The sequence below is a fragment of the Neopsephotus bourkii genome, unplaced genomic scaffold (genome assembly GCF_033783945.1).
Source record: "Neopsephotus bourkii isolate Nb327-2 ecotype Australia unplaced genomic scaffold, CSIRO-AGI_Nbou_v1 NB_941, whole genome shotgun sequence".
In the NCBI taxonomy this organism is placed as follows: domain Eukaryota; kingdom Metazoa; phylum Chordata; class Aves; order Psittaciformes; family Psittacidae; genus Neopsephotus; species Neopsephotus bourkii.
In genome coordinates, this window is record NW_026901435.1 from 1976743 (window position 1) to 1999232 (window position 22490).

A 22490-nucleotide genomic window follows, 5' to 3' on the forward strand; every position below is an offset into this window, starting at 1 on the left:
ACATCACCCAATTTTAAAAAGTGATAAAGATTATTCTAATGCTTAACAAAGTTATTTTAGATTGCTAAAGACGTACTTTACTAATACAATTTCTGGCTGTTTTTCTTCTTATATGTTATCTTTCGCATTCTATCATTGAAGACAAAACAGCCTGAACTAATCCCTCTTAAAGACTTCTTTGTTGTAACTAAATTTTATAAACAAAATCTTACCTTTTTTTAAATTAAATAAACTTTCAAAACAACCATATAACATCAGCACCTCTAGCTCACAAGCTATAATGTTGATTTCATGCATTAATTCAACTCACCAGATTTGCAGGGGGAAACAGGCAAACAGGCTAAAAAATCTCCAAGGCTTGGGGGATTTTAGGATTACTCCATATTAACAGAAAAAGTTATAATAGAATATATTGAGTTTATTTAGAAGAAACCCTTCAATTTTGCTGAGCACTGTTGTGTGGCAGAACAAAAATGAAAGCAGTCCATAAGTTCAGGCTCTTTAGCACAGAAAAAAGATAGGAGGGAAGGTAAATGGTTTGCCCAGTTCTATATTAGTAGCACTGGAAAAGGTAATAGCATAATGAAAACTAAGCCTAATCAATACATCTATCAGGTCAGCACTTAGCCTGTCTTCCTACTAGGTACAGCTCTAAGACTTTTGGTAAGTATCTTAAAAAAAGGAAAAAAAAAAAAACCCCACACACACATACACAAAAAAAAAAAAATCACAAACCCCAAACAAACAAACAAAAACCACACATTATTCAAAAACTAAATTTAAAAAGGAAAAAAAAAAATCAAACACCTCCATTTGGCAATCTCTGCAGCCCATGTTTATATTCCAAGAATTTCAGATTGCCTTCACAGAAAGCTCACCATAAGAAGAAAAATACTCACAATAAGACAAATACAAAGCATTACACTATCACACCAGTGTGAAACTTCACCCCAAGTACCATTAGAATCCAATCAGCACCACTTGCAATGGAAAAGAAAAAAACAACCCATACATTGGAGCTATAAAATATATTTATCATATTTTTATTACCATATATTTATAGAGCTATAAAATAACTTCTAAACACAGTCTACATGTCACTATTCATTTACGTGAATAAATGCCTTTCAATTTGAAGCTTGTAATATGGCTGTGGGCAAAGGGGAAAAGGTTTTATGAGAAATACACAGACCGTATCAGCCCTATACACGTAATTAAACTACATAGAAACGACTTTTTTTATTTAATCAAGGTTTTCAATAGTTAGCCTCTTTTTCAAGTACCACTTACCAATACATAAGTGAAAACCTGACACAGGAATTTAAAGACTGACAACTATTTTCATACTGGGAGGGAGAAGAAAACAGAACTACACATACACAAATGCCTCAGTGTTGTAGTACTTCCCTAAAACAAGATGCATGGGAACAAACAAAAAAGCTTCCATTCAAAGCTTTCCTGAAATATAGAAGAGCAAAAGATGTGAGTAATTGCTTTCTAAAATTGTTACATATATTATCATAACTTTAACATTACTGCCTGCAAGCACAGTTCCAGTGTTCTGCTTCTGGAAGCCAAGCAACAGTCCACAGCACGCTGTAGCAACATGAAACTACAAGACCAAAGGACAGGAGTTTCTTATGGAAACAGTGACAAAGTTAAATGTCATCATGCAAGCAGTACAACTTTAATAATGGTTTAGAGGCATGAGATCCATTCAGTAAGAAATTCAAGGAGCAATATGTAAAATGGCAAAAGATCAAGAACAGATAGCCAAGAAACACAAATCTGGTTCCAAGATACCTATGCTACAGTTGTACAGCTCAATGCCTGGTGAGGGCAGTTAATACATAAAAACCCACATCAGGCTCACTGATCTTGATTTTCCTTTATTCACAGTCCAATTAGATGAAGTAAACTTAAAAGAATGGGAACAACAAGCTGGTAGACCAACTGATCTCCTAAAGCATGCTGCCAGTTAAGTATAAGACACCAAAGATCTACTACTGACAATTATTCCACCTCTCTGATGACAAAAGTTGACAAAAATGCTATCTGTGCATTAAGGAGAAAGCTCTAATACACAGTGTAATTTTTACAGTGTGTAATGGCTCTCTGCAAATAGGGTTAATAGAAATAGAAATAGGGTCAATAGAAATAGAAAACAGGCAGAGTTTGCCACTGCTCCCCAGTGCTGTAGTACCCACCAGTTCTCACTACAGCTGCTTTCTCTTTTGCTCAGAGTTGCTCTTTTCAGTGAGAAAGCAAACGTTTTTCCCAGCCTGTTGAGCATTTATTCTGACCTCTGTAGAACCTTTCCTACAGAAGAGCAAAGCAACACCAAGAGCCCAGAAGAACATACATCCCTTCAATCGGCTGTGCTATAGCCTCCTGAAAAAGCAACCTCAGAATTACTATTGGTGATAATGTCAACCCATGACTATGCTTCTGCAGAGACACCACTATTTCTTTTTCTTTGCAAATTTCAGTTATCCAGGCTCACAGTAACCCATAAGCCCTTAATGATGCAGTTCACTTTACAGCGCTTTTATTATGAAGTCACAAAGGAATAGTTCTCAGCATTCCTTTGCACTTACAGTAGCAACAGGTCACAGAAAGTTAGGATGACTAATTAGGTAATAAATGCAAATCTTTATCATTATATGTGGCCAATACTTGCCTTTTAAATAATACAACAGACAAAAATGTGCATTGGCAAATTTTCCCTTGCAAAAGTGAAAATGGCAAATTGATACTAATCAATTTAAAGTTTAAATAACATGCTCAACTCAATTCAGGGGAATAAAATACAGTAATTCACACAATCCCTTAAGAGTGCTTATTCCCGAGATAGATTTCCTACTTCCAGTAACACATGCATTTCAACATAAAAACCACTACAATCACATAATTTTACTCTGAATGTGACCACTGAAGCACTGGGAAGTGTTCCATTGGCTTTTAATCAATACCACACCACCCAACAGTTCATAGCCAGAAAAATACACACAGACTAAACTCTCCAAAGCTTCCAAGCAAATCTGTTGAGCATGTTAAAGGGACAAAAGTTTTGCCTGAAAACTTGATTTCTCAAAGGGAGAAAAAACATCTTTAAACAGTTTTGTAGGTTGTAAAGTAAAATATTTTACAGATATTCCATATACATCTCATGTTTCAGTTTCTTGAGCAGCACCTTTCGTGATAGCTTAACCTTCCAGTAAAAACACAGCTGATCAATCAAACAGTAGCAAAATGTTACCTGCTTGGGTAGGAACTGACACCTTCGCTGTGCCTGCACTAAATGCACATCTGAATCCACATGCAATAGCTGAGGACCCAGCAGAGCATGGTCATAGAATCATAGAATAGTTAGGGTTGGAAAGGACCTTAAGCTCATCAAGTTCCAACCCCCTGCCATGGGCAGGGACACCTCACACTAAACCATATCACCCAAGGCCTCGTCCAACCTGGCCTTGAACACTCCCAGGGATAGAGCATTCACAACCTCCCTGGGCAACCTATTCCACTGTCTCACCACCCTAATAGGAAAGAATTTCCTCCTTATATCCAATCTAAACTTCCCCTGTTTAAGTTTGACCCCATTACACCTTGTCCTATCACTACAGTCCCTAATGAAGAGTCCATCCCCAGCATCCCTATAGGCCCCCTTCAGATACTGGAAGGCTGCTATGAGGTCTCCACGCAGCCTTCTCTTCTCCAGGCTGAACAGCCCCAACTTTCTCAGCCTATCTTCATATGGGAGGTGCTCTCGTCCCTGATCATTCTCGTGGCCCTCTTCTGGACTTGTTCCAACAGATCCATGTCCTTTTTATGTTGAGGACACCAGAACTGCACACAATACTCCAAGTGAGGTCTCGCGAGAGCAGAATAAAGGGGCAGGATCACCTCCTTCGACCTGCTGGTCACACTCCTCTTGATGCAGCCCAGGATACGAGGTCAAGGCAGAGGTTTCTTTATGAGCAGCATATGTTGAGAAGCACGAGTTTCACATATTCAAGGTTACAGCTGAAGGCATAAAGAGGATAAATCACTCCTGATCCTAGCTCCCTCATACATGAATAAAACACAAAGATGCAGGATGCTGATGTTACAATAAGCACAGGGCATGGATTCTCTCCCTCAAAAGAAAGTAACCCACTCTGTGGACAGCTAACTCCTCTGAATCACAACCACTGTATCGCTCATACTCCAGCCCTAGGGAATAAAGAGTTTTAGTCAGAAATCAGCAAAGATAGTCAAAGTAAACAAGGGTCTTACTAAAGTTTTCACTTGTCCATGAAACGACATAGTGCTTTGAGAATGTACATACAGACAAGAGGCTCAGTAATCTAAAGACAGCCTTCACTGTTACGTTTATTAAGGAGGCAGCAGAGGCAACACATTGTTTTTGAAGAGCCTCCTGTCACTTCCCTAAGACACAGTTTTTATGCTGATCTATTTAGCTACATTTTAGGAGTTGATGTTGGGTTTATATTCAATCCTCTAGAGTTAAAGCACAAAGAATAACATTATGCCTCATTCAGAAACACTACATCACAGCTCTATGCACATACAATCTGTACAACCCATTCAATTTTTCTTGTGAAAGCTTTTAGAAAGATTACAGATCAGTCTGTGCATAAAATTATTTCTACACTCGGTAAAAATAAACTGCTGATAGACTTCCCTTGCAAAAGGCTAGCTCCCACCTCCATAAGGGAAATCTCCAACATCCATCATGAAAAAGGAATTATAAATACAACTATTTTTCTTCCTTTTAGAACAGATCTACAAATAAGGACAGCTGTATTACACTACTAAGATCTTGCATTTCTTCCATGTGGCTGAACTAAGTGGCTATGGTGACTAAGCAAAAATGTATTAAAAAAAAGTTCAAAAAACCTGCTAAAGTCAAAATAACTACATGTAACCTAAAATAATTACATGTAACCACCCAGGTATCTCACAGTACATGAAATTACATTATAATGTTATATGAAGAGAGCAAAAAGCAACCCGAGATGGGCACAAAACCAGATCACAAAGACAGGAAGATATGACACCTATTGCATCAAGTGTGCAGTAGACCCGTGCTTCTCAACTAAAGCATGATGAAAGGCTTACTTAAGAACATAAACACACAGTTCATACACACGGCCTTTTAGGACCCACTGCTTAAGCAACCACAATAAATTATATCCTTCAGAGACTGAAGTGTGCTTTCAGCATGCTGATAACCTGCTAACATTGACCTGACAGCAAAGGATCATGGCCCTGCGGACAAAAGCTCATCAGGTAATCAGCTCTTCAATTAGAGATGGTAGTAAGGGCACGTGTTGAAGAGGAGCAAGACTTAGATTCAATCCCTTGTCAGCACAAGGGCTCTCCACTCCAATCTTCCACCTCCCTGGGGTGTGACCTTGTTATCAAATTATAGGATAAATTGAGAGATCAGCCTGCTCATATTCTATTGCTGTTATTACACTGAATCACATAGAATAAGCACCAAGCCACAGTAAGAGAGAAAACAAATGGGTATGTGATCACTCCTGTAAGAAGGTTACTCTTTAAAAGGTCTTGGCTTCCCATCTTTGTCTTCAAAATGCTGTGGTTTATTAAAAGGCCTTAGAGCTCAAAAGGTATCAGATTCTGGCAAGATTCAACAACTGACACTTTCAGTGTGATCTGAATCTTCTGAGAAGAACAGTCCAACCTTAAGTGATCATGACATACAAGCACCCTAGCTCAAACCTAAACCAGTCCTTGCCATCAGCACAAGAAAACAAAAAAACAGGGATTAAAATAAAAAAATAATAAAAAAATCTCTTGTATGAACACTTCACAAAATTCAGAAAAATAGTCACTTCAGAAGTTATTTTTCTAAGCACATGAAAACTCTAATCTAAATCTCAGAAGAGACACCACATATCAAGCTTTCACAAGGAGCCTATCAAATAACATACGCACAGAAGTCATAGTTTCAGCAGTTTGAAATATGTTCAAAATGACAAATTCAGATTGAATATAGACAACTAAGAAATATACTACACTTTATGTAGTTCAAACTTTTTACCTGTCTAGATTTCTATGAAAAACAACAATGTATAAAATACAGGTCTAAACTAATTTAAGTGACTTAAACCATTTCCTGTATATCTTTTTAAACTGTCAGCCTGTGAAATCAGGGATTTATCTTGATCCAGAGAAGGAATATTTTTTTAAGAATGCTAGAGAATCATGAAGCAGACTAGATAAATTTTCTGAGGCGAAGAACTGTTTGCATCTATTGCCTTTAATAGGGAATGATGTCTTTTTTTCACAAGAAGCTTTCCCAAGTTAAATAGTAATAAAGCCTTACATAAAAGCATATAAATATACATACACAGAGATTCTTTCTTTTTATTTTAGCAAAGAGGTGTCAGATATTTTTTAGCAGGCCAACTACTTACACCCTTTCTGTCAGCAGTAGGTGTCACCTTCAATGAGGGTGTGATTTATCCCACCTGACTTTGCACTCAACAGGACTCCCTTAACTTTTCTTTTTCTTTTCTATTTTTTTTTCTTTTTTAAGGCAAGAAAAACAAACTTTTAAACTAAGGCATTTCCAGAAGCAAATTTATCTCACCCCAGAATAGGCTCCTGAAATAGCTGGGACAAATGACCCCCAGGAGGTCATAGCTGTTGTAACTAGCTCAAACTTCAGTACTCAAACATCTGAAAACTGACAAAAGAAAAATCAATCCCCTATTTGCACATTTACCTATCCCAGGAATTGTATCACAGTATCACAGTAGGTTAGAGATTGGAAGGGACCTCAAAAGATCATCTAGTCCAATCCCCCTGCCGGAGCAGGAACACCTAGATAAGGTTACACAGGAACGTGTCCAGGCGGGGCTTGAATGTCTCCAAAGAAGGAGATTCCACAACCTCCCTGGGCAGCCTGTTCCAGTGTTCCGTCACCCTCACTGAGAAGAAGTTTCTTCTCAGGTTTAAGTGGAACCTCTTGTGCTCCAATTTGTACCCATTACCCCTTGTCCTTTCATTGTTTGCCACTGAGAAGAGCCTGGCTCCATCCTCGTGACACTCCCCCTTTATATATTTATATACACTAATAAGGTCACCCCTCAATCTCCTCTTCTCCAAACTATAGAGACCCAGCTCCCTCAGTCTTTCCTCATAAGGGAGATGCTCCACTCCCTTAATCATCTTAGTTGCCCTGCGCTGGACTCTCTCCAGCAGGTCCCTGTCCTTCTTAAACTGAGGGGCCCAGAAGTGGACACAATATTCCAGATGAGGTCTCACCAGGGCAGAGTAGAGGGGAAGGAGGACCTCTCTCGACCTACTAACCACCCCCCTTCTAATACACCCAGGATGCCATTGGCCTTCTTGGCCACAAGGGCACAGTGTTGGCTCATGGTCACCCTGTCGTCCACCAGGACCCCCAGGTCCCTCTCCCCTACACTGCTCTCTAACAGGTCGTTCCCCAGCCTATACTGGAACCTGGGGTTGTTCCTGCCCAGATGCAGGACTCTACACTTTCCCTTGTTATATTTCATCAAGTTATTCCCTGCCCAGCTCTCCAGCCTGTCCAGGTCCCTCTGGATGGCAGCACAGCCTTCTGGCGTGTCGGCCACCCCTCCCAGCTTAGTGTCATCAGCAAACTTGCTGATAGTACACTCAATTCCCTCATCTAAATCATTGATGAATATATTAAATAATACTGGTCCCAGTACCGACCCTTGAGGCACTCCACTAGATACAGGCCTCCAACTAGACTCCGCCCCATAGACTACAACTCTCTGGCTTCTCTCCTTCAGCCAGTTCACAGTCCACCTCACTACCCGATCATCCAGACCACACTTCCTCAATTTAGCCGCAAGGATGCTGTGGGAGACCGTGTCAAACGCTTTGCTGAAGTCAGGGTAGACCACATCCACCGCTCTACCATCATCCATCCACCGCGTTATTTCCTCATAAAAGGCTACAAGATTGGTCAAGCACGACTTCCCCTTGGTGAAGCCATGTTGACTGCCCCTCATAACCCTCTTATCCTTGATATGCCTTAAGATGGCACCAAGGATAAGGTGTTCCATCACTTTCCCAGGCACGGAGGTGAGGCTAACCGGTCTATAGTTACCCGGGTCCTCCTTCTTGCCCTTTTTGAAGACAGGAGTGACATTTGCTTTCCTCCAGTCCTCAGGCACCTCTCCCGTTTCCCAAGACTTGGTAAAGATGATGGAGAGCGGTCTAGCAATGACCTCAGCCAGTTCCCTCAGCACCCGCTGGTGCATCCCATCTGGACCCATGGATTTATGGATATCCAGATTGCTCAACTGGTCTTTAACCCATTCCTCATCAACTAAGGCAGACCGCTCCGTTGACCTATCTTCATCCGGGGTCTCAGCGGTAACTTCTCACTGGTAATTGTACCAGTGAGAAGTTTTTAGTTAATCGTGGAATCCATTCAAAGCCCATGGCAGTCTGCTACAAGGAGGTGCACCTTCATCTACTTGTCTCACAGATGACAAATGCTAACCTATTTCAAAACTAAGCATAATATCAAAAATCTTTAAAACACAAAGAAAATATTATTAAAATTAGGCATACATTTTTATTTATGTTCACTATAAGTTATTATTTACATTTATGTTTCAGAGCTATACATTAATGAATACACAAGAGCAATGGAAAGACAAAGCAGCTGATTAACTTGGCTAAAGAGGCCTCGGTGGCAGCTGTAAATAATAACTTCTCAAATTTATGAAATAACTATTTTGATGATGTAATTTTCTATATAGCAACAGCTACAGACAGCAGGCTTAGCAGTTAGATTTGCAGTGAAAATTTGGACATTACTGCTCAGCTCCAAAGGCCTAACCATTTCAGGCTACCCTCCTTCTTGCCTACACCACAGCTGTCAAAACTGAGAGATGTATCTTTATGTAAAAATCCCAAGTCCTGCTCCCTGACAAGACTGCAGCACAGACTCCCACCGGCAGAGGACTATGCACCCCAGCACCAGCAGAACAGCAATAAGGTTGCAGTGTATCACACAAACCATCCTTTTCCTCTGCATTCAGAGGATAACGAGATGATAGATATATCTCAAACATATATATAAGACAAAGAAAAACATAAAGACTTTTCCTCAGATTTATGGAGGCTGACATAAGTAATCATCTAAGGCAAAGGACAGCCTGTAACAGCTGATGATTTGCTTATTGGCTGGACAAAAGTAAAAGCAATCCCATTATCATTTAAGAGGCCCAAAAAGAACTTAACTAGACCAATGGAGAGCAGAGCACTTTCTCTGGCATGGCCAACTTTTGTACTGCTCTCTTGGTCTTTCACATTGGCATCTCAGAAAGAAAATAACAAGTCCCATCACCAGAGCTGACCCATAAGCCACTGTCATCTGCAACAGCTACATCAAGCAGCTCCTCTGGGGCTACAGCAAGTAGCTACAGCTATAGTTTCCATCCTTCTATTTATGCTGGCTGTCTAGGAGGCAAATTAGGTTAAAAGTTAAGTGTTGCATAGTACCAAATGCAAAACACTAATTATTTTCAACTGAGAAAAACATACAAGACCTACAGAAGTAGATAATTTAACATTTTTCCCACCAGACTGGGCAGCCTGCAGACACACTTACATAAGATCAATGCTAAAAACATTCACTATCTGGTATTATTGAAGAGCTGCCTAGCCATGTGCACTTTATTTCTCTTGAAATAACTCTCTTACAATTCTTAATAGTAAACTCATTAGCAGATTTAAAGCAACAGGTTTATCTGTTCCATCATTCTATTTATGCCACAGTTACCTTAAAAGAGGTTCAGGATGGAACATAAGCTGAAAGTCTTCACAGAATATCTATTTTTAATGTACAGATTTACAAAACATTGTATAACTAAAGCTCTGCAGTACCTAAGCACAGCTGTGTTTTTTCCTGACAGCATTTCAGTGCAGGTCCAGTCCAACAAAACAGACTTAATGGCTCTTCAAAGAGATACTTTGTTTTCATAGAATGTCAACTCAAATTTTTACAGAGTGGGAAAAAACTCTGCTAAAAAAAAGAAAGAAAATAGGAATAACTTTACTTCTTCATAATGGATTATAAAGGATTTATTACTGCCAAAGATTCTCTTCTTATTGATGACAACTGAACACATTGCATTTTTACAACTAGTACATCCAAGTAATGTGAAATACACTGCAAACAAACATTGAAAACACTTCAATTGAAAAGATCAGATTTATATGAGGCAACACATAGCTATGTATGCAAGTACACAATTTGTTACACATCCATAACCGGACAATAAGACGTTGCCAATAGTGGACGCCCAAGATGGATCTTTCCTCCCATAATCTGCTCCATCTAGCCTGACTGGCAGCCCCTCAGACGAATATAACAGTAAAATTAATACCATGGAGAAGTACAAGCCTTACTATAGAGTAGCAGACCAATGGCTTATCTTTCCCTTTATCACACTTAATCTGTTTATACTTTACCTTACCAAGAGCAAGCCCCTTACTGAGCAACTACAGAATGGCAAAACATATGATCAAGATATTCTACATAGAGAGAGTGTGTCAGTAAGGTGTGTCTAGTCTGTCCTATTTAAACATATGTAGAAATCGATTTAGCAGTAGATATTGTAGCTTTTTGTCTTAAATTATAAACTGCAAGCAGAGAAGGTATTTGATGAAACCACATCTTTTTCAAGCCCATTGGTCATCCCATTACCTATGTTGTTTTACCTCAGTATGCTAAAGTTACTAGGCCTTAACTAACCAAATTGCAAACATCTCTCAAGTTTCAAAGTGATTTGATCGGCGGCATAAAATGAGCTAGTGTACAGAGACTGAATTAGGACACAATGAGTTGTTAGTCGCACTCCTGTAGGACTGTGGATTTGCCAGCTGAAGGAAACTTGCAGCTCCATCAGGAGCAGCAAGCATTCTGCTAACCCACACAACTTGTCCAAGCTTAAATCAAGGGAGCCATTAACAAAGTAAGGAGTAAAACTTTGGCTATGCTCTAATCTCTAATTGTTAACGCCGTAAATAACCAGAGACAACAACTCCTGCAGAACCTTTTGGAGCAACGCAGTCCAAAATCACGTTCACTAGCATTTGTGTTGCTGGATGGCAGCCAGGTGGCTTTTCTTCTCCTACAGTTCTCAAGTAGCTTGGTAAAAAGTCTTTTCATGGAAGAGACTTGAGACTAATTTTCATGAGGTAGCTACGGAAAAGACCTAGCTATAAGAGTGGTCACAAAGCAGTAATACTAACATTTATTTTGCAAAATCTAAGTTTATTCATATAGCTATAATGTTAAAAGTACATCATCACATGGGTAAGTGAAAAATTAAGGGGGGGAGGAAGATTATAGGGATTGTAAATGCACCAAAAAAAAAAAAAAACAACACCAAACCCTAATTCTAATTCAGGAAAACAGAAAAAAAGACAATAATCAGGAAGGGGCAAATCAAATTTTCCAGGTACAAGGATTTGCTTTAATGATCTCCAATTTGGTTTTGCTGTTGTTGGGTTTTGTGAAATATGGATAAACAAAACTAAAGCACATTATTACAGACCTAAAACTAGAAAAAGGTTTGGTATAAAACATCAGGGAATAAAATATAAAGATCTCACTTGATCTCTTCAGACCCAAAACAGCAAAGATTTCAGAAAGAACCAGAAATCGTGGAAATGCAGTTTTCAAGCACAAGACTGATTAAATCCTGCTCTTTATTTCAATGCAAAGAGAATGTCTTCTAACACTATTTTGAACCCTGAAACATAATGCTCTTTCAATGCTAAAGCAAATATTTGGTCCATATAATGTGTACTTACTCTTCAGAACAGACAATACAGACCAACATACACAAGAGGACAAAATGTAGGCCTTTAAAAAAAAATTAAAGAACAAGGTCATCATTATTTACATTTAAATTGTTATTCATGGGGATTTTTGGTTTGTTGTGTTTTTAAATTAACATGCATCATTTGCTTACCTTGCAAATGGTCTCTGTATCCCAGGGTAATATGGTCCTCAGATCAATAACTTCACAGGACACACCAAGCTTTTCTTGAGCCATTGCTGCCACTTCTTTGATCACATGTACCTGAAAAGGCAATGTATTATCACCAAGTAAACATTTCATTTGTTTAAGATTTTCTCAGCTATGCATACTGAATACAAGCAATCACTTAACACAATGCCTCCATTTGCAGCACAAATGCTTTTATTTGGTAATCTAATAAGCATTTATTATTTAGTTCATTCTTATTTATTCCTTATTCCTAGTATTTTAAGAGCACTTCAAGAACTAACTTCAATGAAGAATCACTGAAAACAAAACTTGCTATCTAGAAAAGTATATTGCAGTGATCAGTATCACTATTTTATATTTCTAGTCAGTCTCTGGTTCAGGATAAGGGGTTTTTAAGACTGCAATTAAGCTAAGACACAGATATATCAGATATATCAATGTATTTTTATGTAGCAGTAGCATGGAATCCTGCAAGAAAAGCATTCTGCACTTACTATAATCTACTGAAAATGCAATAGATTACCAAGTGATCATCTCTAAAGCATTATGTTATTAAAAGTTAGGAGAGATAGTAAGTACTACATAAAAAAAAATTAGCTGTAAACATCCAGTCACAACCCCTACAGTCATAACATGGCAATTTGACAACATGGCCATTCACTGGTCTTTTAATTAATAAATAACACAGTTTAACAACAACATTACAAATGTTACATTATCTATTATAATTAACATTTTACTAAAACAAAAAAGTATTCCCCTCTAGCAAGAGGCATGTACTGAATTAGAATATATGTTGTTTACTATCCACCAGTCAAGGAATGCATTTAGCAGCGTACATAAGTGCATCAATGTAGATGTAAAATAACCCACATCTATCAGCACCCTTTTCATAAGACATTATGATATGAAAAGAAGAGAAAGCAATACTACATACATCTAAAATTGTACCCTGACATTATGTTATACACTTTAAAGCAAAACATATTGTAAACATTGGCTTCCCTAAAACAAACACTAGAAAGCAAATGCTGCAACATGGAAAGTAACAACTGTTATAACAACTCAGATTACCCTCCACAATTACCTCTGCAAAAAGTATTTGCCCATGAGATATAGGGGTAAAAAAGAACTTTTCCAGATGATAGCGTAAATAAACTGGTATTTTCCTCAGTGTTAGAACATCTAATAATACAGGTTTGGACTCAGGCAGATGACCCACATCGAGCAGCTTCTACACATACATAAGACGTTGGAGGCCAAGGACCGTCCCCAAAAAGCAATTTGGATGGAGGTCATCTTGACCTGGAAGGCCACAGATTTTAACAGAATGGACACAGTCAGACAGTGTCAGGCGTCTGATGGTCAAAGAGAAGTATTAATTTCTACACAGAGCAAAAATTTATGCTGAAACAGGATTTTTAGGACAACGGGAATAGTTTTATGCTGCAAAATTATAGATTTAGATTAGTCATTAGCAAAAAAATCTTCACTGTGAGAGTGCTGAGGCACTGGCACAGGTTGCCCAGAGAAGTTGTGGCTGCCCCATCCCTGGCATTGGTCAAGGCCAGGCTGCTTGGGGCTTTGAGTAACCTGGGTCTAGTGGAAGGTGTCCCTGCCTGTGGCAGGGGGATGGAACCAGATGATCTTTAAGGTTCCTTACAGCCCAAAACATTCTATGATTAAGTATCTAAATATGCATCCACAAAACACAAATATGATTAACTGAACATTAAAGGGCTATTTTAAAGGTAAATCAATTCAAGCATTGCAATAATAAAATGACATATCACTTGCAGTAGGGGTTTTGTTTAAACTCCTAATACTTCTGCGGCTGTAATAAAAGGATTTGAGAATTTTTAACATGACACATATTTTTGCTTTTTCTCTGAAGTGTAAGTGAGAATATTTGCCTACTTCACAGGGGACAAGGTTTAGTTAATGACAATAAAAGACTGAGAACAACTAGAGAAGAACTAAAAGCCTTTACTGCCCCTCCCCTCATTAGTACCACGCAGAAAAGCAAGCATCAGGCCATTCCAATAGAGCAACAGCTGCCAAGCAACTACCTAAGGTCTGAAATCACACAAGAAGTAGCCAGTGAGTACCTGCAATCACTAACCCCATTGACAATAAACTCTGGATTGGCTGCACATTTAGCAATCAAGTTCCAAGTTTATGTACACAGCCTGCAAACACACTCAGCACAAACTCACTGAATATATTTGATCTGCAGAAGCCCAACACATGCAGAATATGCTGGTTTACTGTGTATGCACTAAGCATCTGTCCCTGTATTGTATTATACCGCCACACCCACAGTTTGGTCAGCTCCCAAAGTTGGATTAGGGCTGCACATCTGTCCTATTACTACTCACATCAAAAGAACCGCCTCTTTGAACACTTGGCCTATATTTTCCAAGCTCCAAAGCACACCATCCTTTTGAAGCATGTCACTCCAGGTTCTCTCTGCACTACTGCCTACTAGGTAAACTCAATTTTTAAATCTCCATAGCCAGCTTTAAAGCCATTACTTTATCAATTAAATTTTTGGGAATACTTTGAATGTTACGAATTCACCCATATGTCGAGAAATTTGCACTTCCAAAAGGGAACACAGAGAACTATAGAAACTGCTTTCTGCTGGAGAAATAAGCACAAGTAAAGAAGTACTCCATAATTTAATGCCAAAGACTAGCAGCAACAACAACAGATATAGAAGATTACAAAGAGATCAAGAAGTCTGAGAACAAGGAAAATATCACAGAAAAGCACTGAAGAATATAGATTTTTTAAAAAATTAACAAAAAACAACAAACAAAAGGCACAACCCAGCGATCAAGTCAATACCCTTGTGATGATGAAAAGTTATAATACTCCCTCTTCTAAAAGCTTCTCAGATATAAATAGGCCAAGAAAACAAAATTTCTTCATTATTGGTTAAAGGCAATAAAAAATTGCTAATTGCAAACTAGACTCAAATTTTTTCTCTGCAATTCTTGAAAAAGAGCATTTATTTTCTTACTAGATTTATCAATATTTGCACATTTTAATTTGGGGGTTGGGGGGAACAAGGGTTTTCCAGTCCTTAAACAGCTTTCAAATATAACTATTTGAACTATTTGAATCAAAACTATATCAGTCCCTATTTGTATTAAATATTCAGTGGATTTTAACTCTTTATATAAAGGGAGTCCCAGACTGCGCTGTTTTAAATCATACAGTAAAAATCTGTACTTTCTTTCAGCATACTACTTTGAACTCTCCCATTGCCTTCCTCAGAGTCATATCTCTGCCCCATTTTAAACATACCACTTTCAGAATCAAGGATAAATCATTAACCTCATGCACAGGTACCTCTTCCGCATTTCCAGAGTCAGCTTCAACCACAACCAAATAAAATCTTACATCAGAAAAAGCAGGTTTCATATAAATATAAGCACTGGTAATCATTTATTCAAGCATAGAGTGATGGAAGATGAACGCAGTTTATTATCTGGCACCTGAGACCAAATACAACATTATTCAAACATCACCTAACAATTAGCATAGGCTTTGCTGGATGACAAATAGCTTGTAAGATCCTTACTGACCTGAGTGCCCCAAGCAACCAGTGTCACATCACTGCCTGTCTGCAGTACCTCAGCTTGAGACAGGGGAATGTAGTAGGGATCCACAGGAACTTGTTCCACTGAGTAAAATAAAACAAGGGGAGAAATAAGCATTAGATTCCTTTACTACTCCATATTATCCCCTAAAAATATACAATAAAAAATTTATTTAATGTTAATGCCATCTAAAAAATATCGCATTGGGTATAAGCCTTTACATCAAAGGTTTTGCTGTAATTCAAAGTATTCAGAATCATAGAAGAGTTAGGGTTGGAAAGGACCTTAAGATTATTTAGTTCCAACCCACCTGTCATGGGCAGGGACACCTCACACTAAACCAAGGCTCCATCCAACCCGGCCTTGAACACTGCCAGGGATAGAGCATTCACAGCTTCCCTGGGCAACCCACTCCAGTGCCTCACCATCCTCACAGGAAAGAAATTCTCCTTGTATCCAATCTAAACTTCCCCTGTTTAAGTTTTAACCCATTACACCTTGTCCTGTCACTACAGTCCCTAATGAAGAGTCCATCCCCAGCACCCCTATAGGCCCCCTTCAGATACTGGAAGGCTGCTATGAGGTCTCCACGCAGCCTTCTCTTCTCCAGGCTGAACAGCCCCAACTTTCTCAGCCTGTCTTCACACAGGAGGTGCTCCAGTCCCCTGATCATCCTCGTGTCCCTCCTCTGGACTTGTTCCAACAGTTCCATGTCCTTTTTATGTTGAGGACACCAGAACTGCACACAATACTCCAGGTGAGGTCTCACAAGAGCAGAGTAGAGGGGCAGTATCACGTCCTTCAACCTGCTGGTCACACTACTTTGGATGCAGCCCAGGATACGATTCGCTATCTGGGCTGCGAGCAAACACTGAAGCTGGCTCATGCTCATTTTCTCATTGACCAGCACCCCCAAGTCCTTCTCCGCAGGGCTGCTCTGAATCTCTTCTCTGCCCAGCCTGTAGCTGTGTCTGGGATTGCTCCAACCCAGGTGTAGGACCTTGTACTTGGCATGGTTAAACTTCATGAGGTTGGCATCAGCCCACCTCACAAGCATGTCAAGGTGCCTCTGGGTGGCATCCCTTCTCTCCAGCATTATCAAACCACACAGCTTGGTGTCATCAGCAAACTTGCTGAGGGCGCACTCAATCCCACTGTCCATGTCACCGACAAAGATGTTGAACAAGACCGGTCCCAACACCAATCCCTGAGGGACACTGCTCGTTACTGGTCTCCAGCTGGACATTGAGCCATTGACCACAACTCTTTGTGTGCAGCCATCCAGTCAGTTCTTTATTCACCGAGTGGTCCACCTGTCAAATTGATGTCTCTCCGATTTAGAGACAAGGATGTCATGCGGGACAATGTCAAACACTTTGCAGAAATCCAGGTAGATGACATCAACTGCTCTACCCCTGTCCATCAGTTCTGTAGCCCCATCATAGAAGGCCACCAGATTGGTCAGGCAGGATTTCCCCTTAGTGAAGCCATGCTGGCTGTCACCAAGCACCTTGTTGTTTTTCATGTGCCTTAGCATGCCTTCCAGGAGAATCTGCTCCAAGATTTTGCCAGGCACAGAGGTGAGACTGACTGGTCTGTAATTCCCTGGGTCATCCATTTTCCCCTTCTTAAAAATGGGGGTTATATTTCCCTTTTTCCAGTCATTGGGAATTTCACCTGACTGCCCTGATTTTTCATTATAATCATGATTTTTAATTATACTGTTAAAAACACATTCTCTCTAGTGTTTAATTTATGTTAGCTATCACAGCAATAAGATATATATATACACACGCAAAAATTATAGTAAGTCCTGGTGTGCCCCAAGCCAAAATATAAGCATCAGTTTTGGAGATGGACAATTGATCAAAAAATCTCAAGTTATCACTGCAGTGAATTCTAATAGGCATCAAAAGAGCCTTGAAAGTGTACTTCAATAATCAGATGAGAAGAAAAAGTTGTGCCAGCACCCTCCTGATATCTGCAAAGAATGATGCTCCACAGTTTGATGTCTCAACAGAGGGAAAAAGTTTTCAATACCTACACAGAAAGTGGCATCAAAAACTTGTGATTACAGTTTTAATTTGTCTGAATACTTTTGCTTTGGAAAAAAAAAAGTTATCTATTCACCAAAAATACATCGCAACAAGAGAGAGTGTTTAAAAAGACATTAAGGTGGTTCCACTCAAGACCCATTTACCTGTTTTCAGGTGGAAACACATTAGGTCAGTTGTGCTTGTTTTGAAGCAATGATCCTACACAGTATACATTGACAGATTTAATGATTAAAATGGTGATAAAAGGCATCCATATATAATATTTTAAAATAAACACTGTTTTGATCTAATGGTGAATTTGTCTCTGCACCAGAAAGTCAAATAATAGTTTTTAAAGTAAGTTGTAATGATAAGTGTATGGGAATCTTACTCAACTCCCTAAACACAAAAAACTAATTTATAAAGAAGGCAGGGTCTGGTTTTGTTTTAGTGTTTTTTTGTTAACGTATTTCATAGTTCATAAAATAGCTATTGATTTCCTGTTGAACAAAACTGCTTCTTGAAGTTATGGTAAAGAATCCTACTGAATGATACCATCAGGAGAAATTAAGTGTTTTGTATTTTTCCTTCACTGGTATGAATGTTCCAATACAAGTAGAATGACCTAGTTTTTCTCCTGGCTTACAAATTATAAACATAACTTTCTAATAAGTAATTATATTTATCTTTTTATTTATTTATTTTAATTGTAATTACAGATGTTTAGTTTTGGTTGGTTGGCTTGTTTTTTGCCAGCAATGATGCATAAGTGCTACAAACTTCATAGAACAGCTGAGGTAAAAAGCAACCTCTGGCGATCACCTAGTCCAAGCCCCTCCTTAGGTCACCTAGAGATGGCCACTCAGGCCCACGTCCAGCTGGGTTTTGAGTACTTCCACAGCTGGAGACTCCACAACCACCCTGGGCAACCTGTTCCTGTGTTTGACCACCCTCACAGTAAAAAAGTTTGCCTGTTAGAGATATCTCACTTCACCTGCACAGACACAGAAGAGATGTACGTATGAACTAAATCATCCTTCCTAAAAGCAAAGCAGGAACCTTTCTTTTTTTTTTTTTCCAGCATAAGTCAACACATGTCAAGAAAAGAAAAAAAAAATTAAACTCAAGGTGCTTTTAAGCATAGCACAAAATCAGATCTCTTTGCAAGCTAGCATTTTTAATATATGAAAATATCAGTGTTTTCCTGTAATAATTTATCTGAATAACAAGCGGCTAAAGGAATATAGGTCAGAGAAAGAAAGAGTGGAAAGGTACATCCAGCCCTAGCTCACTGCACATTACTGGTTGGCAGTAAAGGAAGCCAGGCTTCTAAGGTTTTTTGCACATCAAAAAAACCTCAGACAAAAGAAAGTAGTGATTCTGAAAGTAATGAAACGCACAACTGTACTAACTGGCCTTGCATAATTGTCTTTTTCATGGTCATCTACCTGAAACCTAGAGAAAAAGAACCTTTTATAAAGATGCCACACGACCTTTGAGTGGGAGCACGGGCAACTGTCATGACTAGAAAGGTTTTGAAGCGCCAATGGGATGCTCCAGAGGAAAAACTGGAAGGTGTACATGAATACAAAAAGAGCTCCTTCCTGTGTCATGGTATTATCCACACATGGAAATAAACATAACATAAAATTACATAACTTAACTGATTTCTTACTATAGCTAAAATATTCTGCAACAAGATGGCCATTGGATAAGCTAACCTAGGATTCCTGATAATCTTAATTGCAAAATTCAAAAAAAAATACACTGATTTAATCCAGATTTGGGAGAATTTTATTCAAATGCTTTACGAAACTCCAATAATAAGGATGAAAAGTACCATATTAAATTATTCTATGCATATTCTTCCATTGTAATTAACCAAACCAGAACAATGTTAATATAGAAAGCAGCCTATTAATTTATTAGTGAAGATATAAACAAAATATTTTAAATAAAATACTTCCAATTCAGATTTCAAACAAAGCAATTAACGAAAACCTGTGATTATCAGAGAAAAAAAAGACCATCACAAGTTAAGAGGCTGCACCATCTGTTGCTTTTTCTAAAAGAGCAGCCTGAACAGCAGAGAGAAAACACGTTTTCTCATCTTACCTGTCTTGTCTCTATAACAACCACTGATGCAAGTCGTATTTATTTCTACACCACCAATGTCATATATAGTACAATTAAATGAAACTGAAAAGGTCAAAAAACATCAGAGTAGGCTCTCCACAAGATGTCTGAACCTGATAATGTCAAGGTGACTCATCTTCTCCTTTGATTTATAATCATTATGTGTTCTTGACACTGCACAGCCTGTTATCTACTTTTTATAAATCAAAGCCTCCTTTTTCTTTTTAATTCAGCTATTTTCTTAGCATCCCTGACATTTAGGGGGATGTCCCCACAGCACTTTCAATATCATTATAATCTCATAATTTAACAAGCAACAGAATTCTCTCTGTATATGAGTACTTGTATATTTACCTCTGGATTTTTACCCAGAAAAGGCTTGTATTTCTTTTCTCCTTTCTAATTCTATACAAGGCAAATCAACACACACAAAACTTCTGATGATGACTGTAAGGTTACGTGGAAGGAGAGAACATCTGCTCCTTTAAGCATGTCTGGACAAGGATTTTTTGAGGGCAAAAGAGGATAATGGCAGGAGGAAGAAGACATAAGGGAGACTACACAGGGACACAAACTGAGCCAACAAACAATGAGGGAGGCAGTAAGAAGAACCAAACCTGCTCGGTCTCACTTATTAATAAGGATATGGGGAATGTGGGAGTGTTTCTTTCAGTAAGATTATCTGATAGAAGTCCTTGTCAAATGTGATAATAAAGAAAAAGGAAAAGCTATAAACAAAATATCAACCTGAAGATAAAGAGACAAAAGCAAGAAACAAACTGGTTGGGAACAGTGAGTGAAGAGCTATCAGGTAACTATGAGCAAATCAGGACTTTGCAACTGATAAGCACACAAACCTGAGGGCTCAGGGTGTTGGAAGGGATTGTGTGGAACTACACCAGCAGATGAAGGCATGTGAAGGGGGCTGGGGAGGAGCAAGGTGGGAAATAAAGGGTTGTAGAAGGAGCCAGTTGCACATAAAATGGGGCCAGTCAGCACGTCTGGCTGAGACCTGTGCCTTGTCATGGTGGTCAGTGCTAGCTTCTTTTGAAATCCCATCCTGTGCAGGGGTGTGTGCTGCAAGGACTAAATGCCAGCTGCTGGTGAGACCAGCATGAGAAGACAAGACACTGGGCCAGCAGCAACAGGAGTCAAAGCAGACTGCAGATACCCTGGGCCTGTGGTGTGAGCTAAAGGAGCAAGTGGAGGTCTTGGCCACCAGCTACAGGGGCAGTAACTGCATGTATCCCACACAACAGCTACCACCAATGACTGGAATGAGTAAGTGAAAGGTTGTTTTGTCTCCTGTGGGAGCCATGCAGTACTGCTAGACTGGCTAAGATCTTCCACTCAAGAGCTGTCCAGGAGAGAAAACGCTGTCATTCCCACCCACATACGTACAACAAAGCTAGCAGTGGCACTGCCAAAACTGAGCAAATAACCAGAGTTAGAAGAGCCCAGGCACATTGAGGAACAGCAAATCCTCTGCTAAACAAACTGCTAGTAAAGGGGGTGACTGCGCAAGAAAAATAGGCAGTCCTGCCACTGGGTGTCTTAGCCACAGATGCAGCACTGTGCTGCTTCAGAGCATAGGTAGAAGAAATCTGCAACTACTAGCTACAAGTACACATGCAAAATATACTTTCTTTCCAATCTAATTATTGCTTTGTCATATATCTTGCATACATATATATACCTATATGTAAACACATAGATCTGTATACAGGGACAATTTCAAACCAGCTGCACATCAGAGCTAACGCAGAATATGAAACTTATCAACTGCATTTAATTTAAACAAAATAAATGTTTTCTGTAACTTCTAAAACTTACTATTAACATACACCTAGGCAGTGTTTCAGATTTTAGCTTTAAGTCCACTCCCTCCTTTTACTGTTACCACAGCTCTCATATCTAAGGTATGAGCCACTTTTGAATGAACTGGAAAATGTCTTCAAAATGTTCTTGGAAAGTTTTTTTTCACTTCAGAAGCTGCCTTTTCTCTTCTATTCATCACAGTGTCAATGCAGCGAATTTGAGGCAATGCTACTTAGGTATCCACTTTTCTTCCAGGGATGACTAGGGTGAAGGTATAAGGCCTAATTTTATTCTTGTAATCTTCTGTTGGCAAAGGTACATTTGGATAACAAATATTCATATGGAAATGAATGTTCATTTAATAACATGGTTAGTTTTACATCATGTCTGAATAAGCATACAACATGTCTGAATAAGCAAATCAGTACGCATTTTGGAAGACATCCAGCTAAATTCATTATTCAAGAAAAACAGCAAGCTATCAGAACATCCATGTGATAGTCACACTGAAATATTTTGTGCTACAGATCTGATTTACCTTGGAGACCAGACTTATGTTTCAAAACACTTCTGAACATTCTTTTTCTGTACAAGCATACTTAAATCTTAGGAAAAAAACAAAAAAAAAAAACACCCCACCCCCCCCCCCCCAAAAAATCTACCACAAAAAAAAATGAGAGCACATGGTGAGCCTACATAGCTCCTGACCTGGCACCCTGCTTATCAGTCTCAAAAAGTAACTTCAGGTTATACATCCTAAGCTAGATGCATATTATCCTCCATCACTAGCATCCAGCATCTAATTTCAACAATAACAGCAATACTTTGCG

General features: G+C 39.0%; 1 protein-coding gene across 4 annotated transcripts in view; it reads right to left on the minus strand.

Annotated features, from left to right (window-relative positions):
- Window positions 1–22490, minus strand: part of BCKDHB (branched chain keto acid dehydrogenase E1 subunit beta) — a 117210-nt gene that overhangs the window by 63412 nt on the left and 31308 nt on the right. For all 4 annotated transcript variants that reach the window (XR_009726266.1, XM_061358370.1, XM_061358371.1 and 1 more), the window contains exons 7-8: window positions 15656–15753; window positions 12024–12134 (exon numbers count right to left, since the gene is read on the minus strand). Coding sequence is in view for 3 of the 4 variants with exons in the window: in XM_061358370.1 (XP_061214354.1) it covers window positions 12024–12134; window positions 15656–15753 (209 nt within the window). In the remaining variant the exon portion in view is untranslated. The remainder of the gene's footprint in view (window positions 1–12023; window positions 12135–15655; window positions 15754–22490) is intronic.